This window comes from Crotalus tigris, unplaced genomic scaffold, assembly GCF_016545835.1.
Source record: "Crotalus tigris isolate CLP2741 ecotype Arizona unplaced genomic scaffold, ASM1654583v1 scf7180000017614.5298720, whole genome shotgun sequence".
In the NCBI taxonomy this organism is placed as follows: Eukaryota; Metazoa; Chordata; class Lepidosauria; order Squamata; family Viperidae; genus Crotalus; species Crotalus tigris.
Window position 1 is genome coordinate 198,011 of NW_024096513.1, and position 17,965 is coordinate 215,975.

General features: G+C 38.7%; 1 protein-coding gene across 1 annotated transcript; it reads right to left on the reverse strand.

Moving 5' to 3' along the window:
- Window positions 1-6,076: 6,076 nt before the first annotated feature.
- Window positions 6,077-12,737, reverse strand: LOC120300448 (vomeronasal type-2 receptor 26-like). The gene is made up of 4 exons (XM_039326468.1): window positions 11,949-12,737; window positions 9,468-9,695; window positions 8,187-8,313; window positions 6,077-7,005 (listed from the first exon to the last, which is right to left on the reverse strand). The coding sequence occupies exons 1-4, from the start codon at window positions 12,735-12,737 to the stop codon at window positions 6,077-6,079; spliced, it is 2,073 nt and encodes a 690-aa protein (XP_039182402.1).
- Between the last annotated feature and the right edge of the window lie 5,228 nt (window positions 12,738-17,965).

Here is a 17,965-nt window from a genome sequence, read left to right on the forward strand (position 1 = left end):
GCGATAAAAAATAGGATCCTTGGGTTTTACAGTGTCCTCAGGAGCAAATGATCCATATGTGAGCTTAAAGGCAAAGTGCATGGTGCATTTTTATAAATCAATCATACCTGCAGAAATGAAATTCTTACCTTTCAATTTCCCTTTGCTAAAATTTAAAATTTTGCCTTTACCTATTTAACAGAGATGCAGAAATATGAACAACTTGAATTAGAAAGAAGGATTCTGAACCTCTCTAATCCTCCCAGGAGTCCTTATTTCTCAAATTCACTAAGCTTAATTTCTTTCATTTTCTAGCTTCTCTTTTCTATTTCAAAACCACCTGTGCGATGAATATAACATTAATAAAAGTAGCAAAAGCTGATCTCTGCAGATATGCATCATCCTCACCTGTGGAATCTTGTAGAGTCCTAAAATATCTGCCATGTGAAAAGAGGTGTCAGATGCAAGACCTCCCACAACAGCAATTAGGTTTTTAGGGAGTCCACATGCATAATTAGGAAGAAAATGGTGCAATTTAAAGAGCAAATTGAGAAGATTGTAATAGGTCATCCTCTGATCATAGTAGGTGTCATAGATGTGGAATCCCACTGTGATATTTGGCAAAATTGTTGGTGATTTGATGATTGTATTTACAGCAAATGCCAAAGCCAAAGAATTCTGGTAGAACTTGGTCAGCATCCTGCAAATAGAGTTGCAAGGCCTTTTACATATGAAATTAATCATCGTGACCAGCACAACTCTTGGGCTGATGCAATGTGATCAGAATTATGAAGATGAATTAAGGTTAAGACTAACAGAATAACAGAGTTGGAAGGGACTTTGGAGGTCTTTTAGTCCAGCCCCCTGCTCAGGCAGAAAACCCTATACCATCCCAGACAAATGGCTGTCCAGTCTCTTCTTAAAAACCTCCAGTGTTGGAGCACCCACAACTTCTGGAGGCAAGTCGTTCTATCGATTAATGATTCTAAGTGTCAGGAAATTTCTCCTTAGTTCTAGGTAGGTTTTCTCCTTGATTAGTTTCCATCTTAATGGATGGAAAAGAGGGGAGCAGATAAACTGAGAGTGCATTCAATATATGCATTATGAAATTCAACTGAGTAGGAACCAATATTTAGAAATCAGTGAAATACCTCCAACCATAATACATGTGGTATTAAAAGTGTTCCCTGAACAAACAAACCAAATGAGTATTTCTCAGGGAAAAGATTTTCCAATCCTGCAGTCAATGACTTTCCAAAAACTGAATCATGGCCTATTTTTATAAAACTATAGGAAAGAGTTCTAAAAAAATGTGTCTTTATCATAATTTTTAATGTTCCCTTCTCTCCCTTTCTCTCTTTATCCAGAATAGAATAGAATAGAATAGAATAGAATAGAATAGAATAGAATAGAATAGAATAACTTGTTAATTTCTACATAGAGAAAAGCATGAAATAGTTAGTCTGGTTGCTAGTCAGTCTTAACTAATTAAGTTCCTGCTAATCAATCTTAACACTTGTGGCTTGCTGAGAGACAAATTATGCCTCTGAGAGGCAAATTATGCACAGGAGACAAATTCCTTGTGCATTCAATCATACTTAGCCAATAAAGAATTCTGTTCTATTATGTTCTGTTCCATTCTTTTTTAATCTATGTCAATTTTAAAATCTTTTTCATCCATATTTCCAGGTTTCATATAGTCTTCCCAGCCATGGAACACTGCTTTCTCCAATTTAACAAAACTCCTCACTTTCTCTGCAATTCAACACAATACTGCATGTGCAACAAGGTGAAGATAACATTGAATTAATGTTTTTCAAAAAAGAAAAGAAGGAATAATAGCAAGAGACTAAAGTTTATATCGAAGTAGTAGGTGACTGTCAGCAGTCTAGAAAAATGACATCGATGGAAATAAGACCACCTGAAGATACCCTGTAACAGGGATGGGAGAAATAACATGTTTTACATTTTTATTTACTATACATGACTATTTCTAGGAGTTGAGTAGTACTTGATTTAAGAAGGGAAGGTTGAGTGTCTTACACTGGAAAATCAAAGCCAATATCTTGTGAAGGGATATTTTTGAAGGAAACTTCATTAAATACATAAATGACTTGAGATGCCATCCCACCAATGAGAAGTGTCCCTGGCTGATACCAGTCATGAGGAACAGTGAAGAATTGGGTTTGAGCGCACTTTGTGGTCACTCTTTGGCACTCTTCAAGGGATAGAAAAAGGAACAGTGCCAGGAATTTCACCATCCCTGCAGATTTGTTTTCCTGGAAAAAAGAGTCTTCTGCATCTGATTTCTGCTTTGTCACCTGTTTTAAAGAGAAAGCAGCAACGTATCTCAATATTACATGGCACAACCAATACAGAAAGAAATTTTAAAAACTCCACAAAACAGTTCAATGATCTGAAGCCATTTCTGTCCAAAACAGTGGAGAACTGGATAGGTTAACACGGACAAAGCCTGGGCTTGTCTCTTTTCCATGAAACCAGTTGAAGAATACTTGTATATTATAAACTCTTTCTCAACTGCACATCACATACTGATTTTTGTCTTCTTACCTTGTGGATAATTGTTGAAGGTCTGATCAATGAAACTAATTATAAGTATGCAGCAATTATAAGAGAAACAATTAACTCTGCTGTGTATTAGGGATAACATATTGTAAGTAGATGTTCTTTTTGTGTGTGTGTTGTCCTTGATGGCCTCCCTAATGGGACACCAGTCAGAGATGGGCTCCAAGAGGATCACATTGATTAAATATGAACAGAATAGCATAGCCCATGGGTGCAGTTGGACCAAGGTAAACAACTTTGAACCTGAAGGGAAATGCTAAGTCAATATTCTGCTGATCCTTATGTCCCACAATGAGTTGGAACAGTTTCTTCTGGTCTTATATCTAATAAGAGAACTGAGTTTGAAACTTTGATTTTCTTCAAACAGGAATAATACTAGAATGCATTCCTGGACATGTCTGCAAATAGATCAAAATTTAGATTTAATAATTTCAACTAAGAATAGAAATATTGATCTAAATAATATGAAGTTAGGTTGATCTAATTCAGAATAACAGAATAACAGGGTTGGAAGGGACCTTGGAAGCCTTCTAGTCCAATCCCCTGCTCAGGCAGGAGACCCTATACTATTTTAGACAAGTGGTTGTCCAATCTATTCTTAAAACCCTCCAGTGATGGAGCATCCACAACTTCTGGAGGCAAGTCATTCCACTGGTTAATTGTTCTCACTGTCAGGAAGTTTCTCCTTAGCTCTAGATCAGTGGTTCTCAACCTTTTAATAGCCATGACCCTGGTCGTAAGTCGAGGACTACTGGCCCGGGAGCGCCACGTACGTGTGGTGCCGTCCCTTGCGCCGGCTGAGGCATAGCCGGCAAGGGGCAGCGACAGGCAGGCCCGGGCACTCCCGGGCGGCCATGTCAGGCAGGGCGACCACCGGTTGGGCCACCAGCTGGCCCAGCCGAAGGCAGGTAAGGCACCCGCCGGGCTCCATGCATCCAGCAACCCTCCCTGCGCCCGCTGCTGCCTCGCTAGGATTACCTTGGCCACCACCCGTTCGGGGCGGTGGCTGGCAGGCCCAGGCACTCCCGGGCAGCCATGGCAGTGGCGGCGCAGGCCGACCACTGGCTGGGCCACCAGCTGGCCAAGCCCAAGGCAGGTAAGTCACCTGCTGGGCCCCACGCATGCCAGCAACCTTCCCTGCACCCACTGGCCTCCCATCTCCCACCCCTGGCCTTCTTTTACTTACTTTTTAGTTGCTCAGCAGGGAGGGAAGCTCTTCAGACTGTTCCCCTTGTAGCACCGTTTGCAGACTGGGGCTTTTGGCAGGCTCAGCAGGGCAGAGACAGCCCTGGACAATTCCTATTGGCTTTTGAAGGCCAATAGAATTAGACTCTGTTCAAGAGAGTCTATTCTGTTGGCTTTCGAAAGGCAATAGAATAAGAGGGAGTAGCAGAGCTAAGGAAAAGGGGGGGGAAATGGTGGAAAAAATGGCGGACTGCATTGTTTGGCGACCCCCATGAAATGGTCATTTGACCCCAAATGGGGTCCCGACCCACAGGTTGAGAACCACTGCTCTAGATTGTTTCTCTCCTTGATTGGTTTCTATCCTTTGCTTCTTGTCCTGCCTTCAGGTGCTTTGGAAAATAAGTTGACCCCCTCTTCTTTGTGGCAGTCCCTTAAATATTGGAACACTACTGTTGTTTGTCCCCTAGTCCTTCTTTTCATTAAACTAGACATACCCAGTTCCTGCATCCGTTCCTTATATGTTTTAGCCTCCAGTCCCCTAATCATCTTTGTTGCTCTTTCTAGAGTCTTAACAACTTTTTCACATTGTGGTGATCCATACTGGATGCAGTATTCAAGTTCTTATCTATCATTGTCATGGCTTATTGAGAAAACAAAAGAGTGAGGCCACCTCTTCCCTTTTATATTCAGGATGCATTGAATGAAGGCGGAATCATCACAGAGAGAAAGTTTCCCAATGCACCAACAGAAGTAAGGAGATACTGTAGAAAGGGGAATAAATTAGTGCTATATAGTGAGACAGGTGTTCCATACGAACTATTGGAAGAATAGTTTCTTGATGGATGAGACCAAAAGAGTACTTTTGGGCCTGAATGTATCACCTTACATTTGGCAAAAGGCAAACACTGCATTCTAGCAAACAAAACCAGTCACTTATAAATGAAAGTAGCTGTTGTCTTTCTCCAGTCTTTGCCAGCACTTCTTTTTTTGGTCATCTTCACTAATCATTTCATCATCTTAACTAATCAAATACCCACCATTGTGGGTATTTCAGAGTCTTTCTGTGTTTGCACATACAATAGTTTTACAGCAATATTCATATACAAAAATAATCTTCCATGGTTCCCAACTAGTTTCAATTGTAAGTTGATCTTTAAAATCCTTTGTATAATTATATATTTGAATCCAGAAATTTTTGACATTTTTTAATAAATCTGCCAGGCATGATAAAATGATTTTTCATGTTGTCCATGTTACAGAATAACAGAGCTGGAAGGGACTTTGGAGGTCATCTAGTCCAACTCCCTGCTCAAGCAGGAGACCCTATACCATCTCAGACAAATGGCTGTTCAGTTTCTTCTTAAAAATCTCCAATGTTGGAGCACCCACAACTTCTGGAGTCAAATCGTTGTTTCCACATAAACTTTATATATATATTTTACATTCAAACATTTTTGGGAGTTATGTATGGAGGGTACATAATCCTATAAACATTCTCTTTTGAACTGCAACCTAACAAATTTTTTATCCCCTTAACCACACATTTCCCATTTTTTTCCTCCGTATATTTTGTCCAAAGTTTTGAGTACATTTTGTCATAGAATCTTTCACTTGTTCTTCTGTTTCAAATTGTAATAAAAGCTGATCCATTTTAGCCAGGACACATTAATCATTTTTACACAGTCCAAATTCTGGTTTCTGCTATATCATTGCAAAAGTTTTATTATCTACTTTAAATCTTTCTTTTAATATGTGTACCAAAATTATTGACAACAAAATCCCCCTTTATCAAAAACGTTAAATATTTGTTTAAAGTGATAGGTTTCAATTTTGAAATTGTATAAAATTCAGCTGTGCTTCCCATTAAGAAAACAATAAGACAATAACTATTGGAACTTTTCTTACCAGTCCAGCTTTAATATATTTATTATTTTATTTACTAATTTAGAAGAAATATATGGCCACTAAACTGATGTGCCATGAGAGAAAACATTGTTTAATAATCAGTATTCATAAGGCTATTCAAAATATATAAAACTATTCTGAAACCATTTCAAATGCCTCAGAAGAGTGATATGTTGGTGCCAGAGCTTAAAAATATACCACTAAATTATAATAATATAATATAGAAATTTATGAAAAAAATCATTCACGTAGAAATCTATGAAGGTTCTCAATCATCTGAAGAATTGAAGAAGCTTCTTGGATAAGACACAAAATGTTTTCAAGGAAAAATCCAAAGATGTCCAGTCGCCTCTTGGAAAAGCATCTTGGGGTCAATCACATAGAAGTGAATATGTTGATCTGTTTGTCATTTTACCACACATTATATAAGAGCATGCAATTTCACTGGTTTATTCTTTGTCCTTATTAATCCCTCCTTATTATTCAGCTCAGGTCTCAGCCAGATAATATAAACTTTTGGAAAAAAGATACAGGCAAGCAGTGCAGCCCCAGAGGCCAAAATGGAGAAGATCTCCACACCTACCACGTATTTGCCTTTGGCACTCAAATAAGTTGGGATAAAAGTCAGCCAAACACTGCAAAACATGAGCATACTAAAAGTGATGAATTTGGCTTCATTGAAAGCATCCGGTAAATTTCTAGATAAGAAAGCCACTATGAAACTGATGATGGACAGAAGTCCCATGTAGCCCAATACAAAGTAAAACATAAAGGTAGAGCCTTCATTGCATTCTGCTATTATCTTGTTTGGCAGAGATTTCATATCCAACCTGGGGTATGGAGGAGCAATGGCCAGCCATGCAGTACAAATGCCAGCTTGAATGAGAGAGCAGGAAAGGACAATGGTGTTGGCCAGCCTTTTTCCCACCCACCTCCTCACATTGGATCCTGGTTTAGTGACCATGAAAGCAAGAACCACAGTGATGGTTTTGGCCAACACACAAGAAACTGCCACAGTAAAGATGATACCAAAAGCAACATGACGAATGAGGCAAGTGACTTTCTGGGGATGGCCAAGGAATAAAAGAGAGCAGAGGAAGCAGAGCAGGAGAGAGGAAAGAAGAATATAGGTGAGTTCTCGGTTATTGGCTTTGACTATGGCTGTATCACTGTGTTTAATAAAAGTAATAAACACCAAGACCGTGACCAGTGAAAAACAAAGGACAATTGAGACTAAACCCATTCCTAATGGTTCTTCATAGGAAAGAAAGGTTATTATTTTGGGGAAACAGCTGTCATTGCTCTGGCTTCGATACTGATCATCTTGGCACTGCATACATTCATCCGTGTCTGAAAAGAAAAGGGAGAAAAATTGTTAAGAAAAATAAGTGTATCTATTAGACTTTGACTGGATCAGAAGCCAAATGAAAACAGCTTACTTCATAATAAGAATAGAATAGAATAGAACAGAACAGAACAGAACAGAACAGAACAGAACAGAACAGAATAGAATAGAATAGAATAGAATAGAATAGAATAGAACAGGATAGAATAGAATAGAATAGAAATAAGGAATAGAATAGAATAGAATAGAATAGAATAGAATAGAATAGAATAGAATAGAATAGAATAGAATAGAATAGAATAGAATAGATTTATTGGCCAACTGTGATTTGACATATAAGGAATTTGTCTGCAGTGCATAAACTCACAGTGTATATATTACCAGCAAGTAATAGATCATAGATCATACATCATAGTTACAATCATTAATCATAAGTTACAAACAACAACTGATAAAGCATAAGAATCCAATCCGATGGTGACAGCATGGGGAAAAAACCAAATTTGTGTCTAATTGTTTATAACAGCATCCTGAGGGGAGAAGTTGAAATAGATTATGTTCAGGATATGAAGGTTCTGTAGTATTTTCTCAGCCCTCTTTTTTGGTTCATGCAGTATACAGATTCTCAATGAAGGCAGGCTGGTTGTGATTGCTTTTTCTACAGTCCTAACTATTCATTGTTTTTGGTTACTGTTCCAAATCAGACAGTTATATAGGAACCATTCTAATAAAATATCATACTGACTGTCAGAAAATGGAAGAGTATGTTGAGCCTCTTAGGCTGTGTTTGTTATTGAATTGGAAGCCAAATCAAGACAGCTCAGTTGAATACCATGGAGGAACCATCAAAGTTCCATGTCTTTATTTTCAAAGACAAGCCACCACCTATGATGGAATACCAGACTGACTCTCAGAGTGATATCAGAATATCAACAAATACTACAAAAAAAACACAACCCAACAACAACAACACCAACAATATAATTTACTAGATTATAACATTCCTAAATAGAAATGGATAGAGTATCTGGCTGACTTTCACGACTATTTTACTGTTTTTTCCCAAAACTAAGCCCTCCCCAGAAAGTAACTCCCAGCTGATTTTGGGGTGTTGGGCCTAATATAATGCAGGGAAACAAAAGGAGTTTTTGAGGGGGAGTCAATCAATCAATTCTATGTCACTTACCTGTCTTGTTGGAGATCTTTCCTTCTGGACAAGGTGAACAGTCATAGCAACAAAATTTCTGCCCTTCCTTCTTTTGTTTCTGAAACCCCGGTGGGCATGAGTCACTACACACAGAAATAGGACATACCTGTCCATAAAAATCAAAAGAGTTGTAAGGAAGCTGATAACATTTAGTTATTGTGGGGGGCATACACAACTGAAAATTAGGAAATAAGTAATTGGTCAACATAGATGACCACATATGTAGTATATACTGTAATGTAAGCATGTTTTTTTAAAGTGGACTAAAATTGTATTATTTTCCTATTTAAATATATATTGCTTTCAAAATATTGTTACTAGAAATAATAGTAATATTTAATAAAGCAATAACAATACTGAATTTATACTAGCACTGCAACCAGAATGGAAAACTCGTCTTGGCCAACTCACCCTGGCCAATTCGTCCTGGTCATGTCACCATGGGACAATTTGCTGGAGGACAATTCAGCACAGGATAACTCAAGAGAGGGACAAGTAGAATTGCAGCTCACCCCAGCCTTGAAGACTTCTAACTTGAGAAGGTTCAAACCTAAAGCAAGACAAGACCAACTGCAATTCATTTGTCCCTCTCTTGAATTATCCTACATTGAATTGTCCTATGGTGAGTAGGCCACAGTGAGCTGTCCTGTGGAGATTTGTCTGTTGCCAATTAACCAATGTCAACAGTGAAAATTTGGCAGCCATAATGTGCCTTATTGTTTCCACCTTGCCATTAGAGTAAGGGAGCGAGGGATTGATGAGGCTTTGAATGGGCTAGTTAGAGAAATGAAACCTCTCCAGTTCTGCAGACAATTGCTGAAACACAGACGTGTGGAAACTTTTTGAGGACATTCTAACCTTAGGGATGAAGATAACAGAAGATTCTCAAAACAACAGAAAAGTGTTTACATGCACCACATGGACAGCTGGGAGATTTGGCTGGGAACGCCATTGTTATATGCTTTGGTTAGATATCTTGGGATTTAGAGTTAGTTTTCCTTCACCTATGCCATGTCATGTATTCAATAAAACAGCAAGAACTTCAGAAATGAAAAAAATCAGGGACTTTATTTTGGATACTCAAGCTGGACATTGACAACCAGAGTGAGACAGCTGGGGCTAGTCAACCATGGTGAATTGTCCTAGACCCCACTGCTACATCTTTTGGCATGGACAAAGTTTATAGTAGTGGAAATGTGTAACCACCAATGGTTTGTCTTATTGAAGTTAAATCTGTCAAGGAAATCTAAGAATGCATACCTGATTAAAGGAGCTTGGCCATTCAATAATTTCATCATCTATGAAGAATTGTTCTCTTTCAAAAGCCATTGGTTCTAACCATCCAATTTTGACTTTACGGAAGGAGTTATTTGCAAATAAAATCATATGCATTATATCAAATCCAGCAACAATTTCTCTTTTTCCATTAAAATTAATGTTCTCTCCTGCTGAATTGTTAAATGATATCCCTTGAAGAAATGCATGTAACTGGAAGGAGGGAAAAATAGTAGAGGGATAACAAAATTAAGTGTACAATGTCAATTCATGACATGTTGGAAGCAATTAAATTCAACATAATTTATTCTAGGAGATTATTTTATGTATGCTAGGATGATCTCAAAGATCTCTTTCTAATTGCCAAATTCTGTACCATCAGGTTAGGCTGTCAAAATTTCATTATTATTGAACAATGGGATAAAGTCTAATACATCTTTGGGTATAGATGAAGTAGATACTTTAATTAATTTTGTGGGCAATTTAATTTGATTAAATTTATGGACAGTCTTTGACCCTGATACATATTGTTGCTTTTATCTGTAATTTTTATATCAGTGATGTATCAAATGCAAGCACCATACCATGAATCCCAGTTACCATTGCTGTCTATAGAATTATAAGTTCAAAAAAGGATGAATGATAAATGTAGAAGGGACGGAGGGAGGGAGGGAGGGAGGGAGGAAGGAAGGAAGGAAGGAAGGAAGGACCAATGTACGAAAATAGCTAAGTCCAGCAGGCAAGAAATTTAAGCTGTAGCCCTAACCCTGTCTCAGAAATTGAAATGGATGCAATACTTCACTTAGATCTTAAGAGTTATTCCCTTCTATTCACATATAGACAATCCTCTCTTGCGAGTTAAGACATAAGTCTCCTCCCAATTCCTGATTTCCAGTAACAGAGTGACAGATGGCTTATAAAAGTGAAAGCTATCCAGTTAATAAGATATTTTAGAGAAACGTCTGGGGTCGCGATGGGTCGGACACGACTTCGCAATTAACAACAACAACAAGAGAAACGTTCTTAATATATAATTGTTTTCTGCTGACATGGGCTGCTATGGCCTTAAGAACAGATTCTCTCTCTCTCTCTCTCTCTCTCTCTCTCTCTCTCTCTCTCTCTCTCTCTCTCTCTCTCTCTCTCTCTCCCCTCCATAAATGCCCCAGGGCTTTAATTAGAGTTAGGAGGAATCTGTCTATCTATCTATCTATCTATCTATCTATCTATCTATCTATCTATCTATCTATCTATCTATCCATCCATCCATCCATCCATCCATCCATCCATCCATCCATCTACCCATCTATCTCAAAATTTGGCTATTGTAGAGCAAACAAATTGTTCTACATCCTTTTGGAGTCCAATCTATTTTCAATGTTCTATAATAAAGCTGAAAGAGATGGTCATTTTTAACACCATTTGTACACTTAAGACTCTGTGAAAAGAAATTGTTGGCAGCCAGGAAAGGAGGGGGGGAAGGAAGACAGGAAAATGGTAGTAGATTTCCATGAAATTTTGGTTTATTTTTCTTCCAAGATTAACAAACAGAACAACAACAACAACAACAACAACAACAACAACAACAACAACAAAAATACTGTGAGAAGACATTGCATGAAAAAAGTCAGAGATTCCCTCCCCCCAGAACTTTGTTTTTTTCTCATTTGGCAGATAAATGTACAAATTGGGAATTTCCACTGGTTAGACCAAAATTCTGGATTATTAATTGATTCTTAAATTTATTTGCCTCCCATCTCACCATCGTGTGACTCTGGGTGGCTTAATATTATCTTGTATTATTAATTCATATATTCAGTCTGTTTCCCTATACTGCTTTTCTAGTCCTAGTTCTATAAGATTTTAAAATATTGTTTCATTATTTTCTATTCTATTACACTCTATTTTAACCATTCATTAAAATATTGCTGCTGGACAACAAATATTTATCTATGACAGCTGACAGTGATTACAGATTATAGTCTTCATTAACAACTGCCTCATATTTACAGTTACAATAATGCTAAAAAAATTACTTTGCCACCAGTTCTCATATTTATAACCTTCAGAAGTCTGTAAAGCAAAGGAAAGTTGAAGTAATATCATATTGATTGTTTTCCTTAACATCTGAGTTGTAGTCCCAATTGTGGTCGTTAATGAAGACTGCCTTTATTAATTAGTGATTAAAATATTTTTTCTCTAATAAGGCAAGTATTTGGTTTGTTATAAAAGCAATAATGGACATAAGTCCCCAGGATGCAGCTATTAATTCTAATCATCAATGATTGGATACATTGATATGCTAGTTAATTTCTGGCAGCAGGATCATTGAAATTATCAGAGATTAGACAACCATTTATCTGGGATGATATAGGGTTTCCTGCCTGAGCAGGGGATTGGACTAGAAGACCTCCAAGGTCCCTTCCAACTCTGTTATTCGGTTATATCATTCTGTTATGGGAATATTACCTGCCAAGGTTGCATGTCTTCAAACTCAGATCTTTGCTCCCCCATTCTTACTCTGTATTTAGTCTTTGATGAGTGCATTGCATGAAGAGCATGGGCTACCGCATAGACAGCATTGTAAATACTGTAGCTGTGGCCATTCATTCTCACTTCAAAAACAGATTGAGGAGGCTTAGCCAGGTTCTCCTTCCCAGTACATAGTTCATCCTGCTCCAATGGTTCCCCAGAGTTTGGAAATGAACATTCAAAAACCTGTTCCCAGAACAACTGGACAAAACCATCACCTTCAGGCTTGTATGGATTTTTCTTCTGAAGATATATCTGAAATTCCTGAAGTTGCTTGGAATGAATTGCGAAGGATATGGCACCCTGGAACATTTGAAAATCCATCCGTCTGGTCACTCCTGTTACTGCAAATTCCATCTGAGCTGTCATGATCCACACCTTCCCAAAATATGCGTGATCAGAAACTAGAAGAGTATTATAGGTAATTAACCACATAAGATTCATGGTATCTCCATAGATGATAAATGCTCTGGCCCTCTGATCCATAACAGATACATGGAGATTTCCAAATGTACCCATATCATCACTGGACAAGACACGGCCTTGGCGTGGAAACACCTGAACGAAGGCTAAACAGATTCGATACTGGGAAAACAATGCTTCCATGCTTTGCAAGAAATATTTTCCACTATCATCATCTCCTGTAAAAAGACCCACCCATGTCCAGCCACAGTGTAGAAGCAAACGGATAATTCCCATGTACTGGTTTTCATCATTTGGGACCATGCGATAAAAAATAGGATCCTTGGGTTTTACAGTGTCCTCAGGAGCAAATGATCCATATGTGAGCTTAAAGGCAAAGTGCATGGTGCATTTTTATAAATCAATCATACCTGCAGAAATGAAATTCTTACCTTTCAATTTCCCTTTGCTAAAATTTAAAATTTTGCCTTTACCTATTTAACAGAGATGCAGAAATATGAACAACTTGAATTAGAAAGAAGGATTCTGAACCTCTCTAATCCTCCCAGGAGTCCTTATTTCTCAAATTCACTAAGCTTAATTTCTTTCATTTTCTAGCTTCTCTTTTCTATTTCAAAACCACCTGTGTGATGAATATAACATTAGCAAAAGCTGATCTCTGCAGATATGCATCATCCTCACCTGTGGAATCTTGTAGAGTCCTAAAATATCTGCCATGTGAAAAGAGGTGTCAGATGCAAGACCTCCCACAACAGCAATTAGGTTTTTAGGGAGTCCACATGCATAATTAGGAAGAAAATGGTGCAATTTAAAGAGCAAATTGAGAAGATTGTAATAGGTCATCCTCTGATCATAGTAGGTGTCATAGATGTGGAATCCCACTGTGATATTTGGCAAAATTGTTGGTGATTTGATGATTGTATTTACAGCAAATGCCAAAGCCAAAGAATTCTGGTAGAACTTGGTCAGCATCCTGCAAATAGAGTTGCAAGGCCTTTTACATATGAAATTAATCATCGTGACCAGCACAACTCTTGGGCTGATGCAATGTGATCAGAATTATGAAGATGAATTAAGGTTAAGACTAACAGAATAACAGAGTTGGAAGGGACTTTGGAGGTCTTTTAGTCCAGCCCCCTGCTCAGGCAGAAAACCCTATACCATCCCAGACAAATGGCTGTCCAGTCTCTTCTTAAAAACCTCCAGTGTTGGAGCACCCACAACTTCTGGAGGCAAGTCGTTCTATCGATTAATGATTCTAAGTGTCAGGAAATTTCTCCTTAGTTCTAGGTAGGTTTTCTCCTTGATTAGTTTCCATCTTAATGGATGGAAAAGAGGGGAGCAGATAAACTGAGAGTGCTTTCAATATATGCATTATGAAATTCAACTGAGTAGGAACCAATATTTAGAAATCAGTGAAATACCTCCAACCTTAATGCATGTGATATTAAAAGTGTTCCCTGAACAAACAAACCAAATGAGTATTTCTCAGGGAAAAGATTTTCCAATCCTGCAGTCAATGACGTTCCAAAAACTGAATCATGGCCTATTTTTATAAAGCTATAGGAAACAGTTCTAAAAAAATGTGTCTTTATCATAATTTTTAATGTTCCCTTCTCTCCCTTTCTCTCTTTATCCAGAATAGAATAGAATAGAATAGAATAGAATAGAATAGAATAATTTGTTAATTTCTACATAGAGAAAAGCATGAAATAGTTAGTCTGGTTGCTAGTCAGTCTTAACTAATTAGGTTCCTGCTAATCAATCTCAACACTTGTGGCTTGCTTATACACTGAGAGGCAAATTATGCACAGAAGACAAATTCCTTGTGCATTCAATCATACTTAGCCAATAAAGAATTCTGTTCTATTATGTTCTGTTCCATTCTTTTTTAATCTATGTCAATTTTAAAATCTTTTTCATCCATATTTCCAGGTTTCATATAGTCTTCCCAGCCATGGAACACTGCTTTCTCCAATTTAACAAAACTCCTCACTTTCTCTGCAATTCAACACAATACTGCATGTGCAACAAGGTGAAGATAACATTGAATTAATGTTTTTCAAAAAAGAAAAGAAGGAATAATAGCAAGAGACTAAAGTTTATATCGAAGTAGTAGGTGATTGTCAGCAGTCTAGAAAAATGACATCGATGGAAATAAGACCACCTGAAGATACCCTGTAACAGGGATGGGAGAAATAACATGTTTTACATTTTTATTTACTATACATGACTATTTCTAGGAGTTGAGTAGTACTTGATTTAAGAAGGGAAGGTTGAGTGTCTTACACTGGAAGATCAAAGCCAATATCTTGTGAAGGGATATTTTTGAAGGAAACTTCATTAAATACATAAATGACTTGAGATGCCATCCCACCAATGAGAAGTGTCCCTGGCTGATACCAGTCATGAGGAACAGTGAAGAAATGGGTTTGAGGGCACTTTGTGGTCACTCTTTGGCACTCTTCAACGGATAGAAAAAGGAACAGTGCCAGGAATTTCACCATCCCTGCAGATGTGTTTTCCTGGAGAAAAGAGTCTTCTGCATCTGATTTCTGCTTTGTCACCTGTTTTAAAGAGAAAGCAGCAACGTATCTCAATAACACATGGCACAACCAACACAGAAAGAAATTTTAAAAACTCCACAAAGCAGTTTAATGATCTGAAGCCATTTCTGTCCAAAACAGTGGAGAATTGGATAGGTTCACATGGACAGAGCCTGGGCTTGCCTCTTTTCCATGAAACCAGTTGAAGAATACTTGTATATTATAAACTCTTTCTCAACTGCACATCACATACTGATTTCTGTCTTGTTATCTTGTGGATAATCGTTGAAGGTCTGATCAATGAAACTAATTATAAGTATACAGCAATTATAAGAGAAACAATTAACTCTGCTGTGTATTAGGGATAACACATTGTAAGCAGATGTTCTTTTTGTGTGTGTGTTGTCCTTGATGGCCTCCCTAATGGGACACCAGTCAGAGATGGGCTCCAAGTGGATCACATTGATTAAATATGAACAGAATAGCATAGCCCATGGGTGCAGTTGGACCAAGGTAAACAACTCTGAACCTGAAGGGAAATGCTAAGTCAATACTGCTGATCCTTATGTCCCACAATGAGTTGGAACAGTTTCTTCTGGTCTTATATCTAATAAGAGAACTGAGTTTGAAACTTTGATTTTCTTCAAACAGGAATAATACTAGAATGCGTTCCTTGACATGTCTTCAAATAGATCAAAATTTAGATTTAATAATTTCAACAAAGAATAGAAATATTGATCTAAATAATATGAAGTTAGGTCAATCTAATTCAGAATAACAGAATAACAGGCTTGGAAGGGACCTTGGAAGCCTTCTAGTCCAATCCCCTGCTCAGGCAGGAGACCCTATACTATTTCAGACAAGTGGTTGTCCAATCTATCCTTAAAACCCTCCAGTGATGGAGCATCCATAACTTCTGGAGGCAAGTCATTCCACTGGTTAATTGTTCTCACTGTCAGGAAGTTTCTCCTTAGCTCTAGATCAGTGGTTCTCAACCTTTTAATAGCCGCGACCCCAGTTGTAAGTCGAGGACTACCGGCCCGGGAGCGCCGCGTATGCATGGGTCTGTCCCCTGCACCGGCTGAGGCATAGCCGGCAAGGGGCAGTGACAGGCAGGCCCAGGCGCTCCCGGGCAGCCATGTCAGGCAGGGCGACCACCGGTTGGGCCACCAGCTGGCCCAGCCCAAGGAAGGTAAGGCACCCGCCGGGCGCCACACATGCCAGCAACCCTTCCTGTGCCCGCTGCTACCCCGCTAGGCTTACCTTGGCCGCCACCCATTCGGGGCAGTGGCTGGCAGGCTCAGGCGCTCCCGGGCAGCCATGGCAGCGGCGGCGCAGGCCGACCACTGGCTGGGCCACCAGCTGGCCCAGCCCAAGGCAGGTAAGGCACCTGCCAGGCCCCCACGCGCGCCAGCAACCATCCCTGCGCCCACTGGCCTCCCACCTCCCACCCCTGGCCCTCTTTTACTTACTTTTTAGTTGCTCAGCAGGGAGGGAAGCTCTTCAGACTGTTCCCCTTGTAGCACCGTTTGCAGACTGGGGCTTTTGGCAGGCTCAGCAGGGCAGAGACAGCCCTGGACAATTCCTATTGGCTTTTGAAGGCCAATAGAATTAGACTCTGTTCAAGAGAGTCTATTCTATTGTCTTTTGAAAGGCAATAGAATAAGAGGGAGTAGCAGAGCTAAGGAAAAGAGGGGGGAAATGGTGGAAAAAATGGCGGACTGCATTGTTTGGCGACCCCCATGAAATGGTCGTTCGACCCCAAATGGGGTCCTGACCCACAGGTTGAGAACCGCTGCTCTAGATTGTTTCTCTCCTTGATTGGTTTCCATCCTTTGCTTCTTGTCCTGCCTTCAGGTGCTTTGGAAAATAAGTTGACCCCCTCTTCTTTGTGGCAGTCCCTTAAATATTGGAACACTATTGTTGTTTGTCCCCTAGTCCTTCTTTTCATTAAACTAGACATACCCAGTTCCTGCATCCGTTCCTTATACATTTTAGCCTCCAGTCCCCTAATCATCTTTGTTGCTCTTTCTAGAGTCTTAACAACTTTTTCACATTGTGGTGATCAAAACTGGATGCAGTATTCAATTTCTTATCTATCATTGTCATGGCTTATTGAGAAAACAAAAGAGTGAGGCCACCTGTACCTTTGTATATTCAGGATGCATTGTGGGATGTAGGGATGAATGAAGGCGGAATCATCACAGAGAGAAAGTTTCCCAATGCACCAACAGAATTAAGGAGATACTGTAGAAAGGGGAATAAATTAGTGCTTTATAGTAAGATAGGTGTTCCATAAGAGCTATTGGAAGAATAGTTTCTTGATGGATGAGACCAAAAGAGAACTTTTGGGCCTGAATGTATCACATTACATTTGGCAAAAGGCAAACACTGCATTCTAGCAAACAAAACCAGTCACTTATAAATGAAATTAGCTGTTGTCTTTCTCCAGTCTTTGCCAGCACTTCTTTTTTGGTCATCTTCACTAATCATTTCATCATCTTCACTAATCAAATACCCATCATTGTGGGTATTTCAGAGTCTTTCTGTGTTTGCACATACAATAGTTTTACAGCAATATTCATATACAAAAATAATCTTCCATGGGTTTTTTTCTATTTTTTAATATTTCCCAACTAGTTTCAGTTGTATGTTGATCTTTAAAATCCTTTGTATAATTATATATTTGAATCCAGAAATTTTTGACATTTTTTTAACAAATCTGCTAGGCATGATAAAATGATTTTTCATGTTGTCCATGTTACAGAATAACAGAGCTGGAATGGACTTTGGAGGTCATCTAGTCCAACTCCCTGCTCAAGCAGGAGACCCCATACCATCTCAGAGAAATGGCTGTCCAGTTTCTTCTTAAAAATCTCCAGTGTTGGAGTACCCACAACTTCTGGAGTCAAGTCGTTGTTTCAAACATAAACTTTATATATCTTTTTACATTCAAACCTTTTTTGGGAGTTATGTATGGAGGGT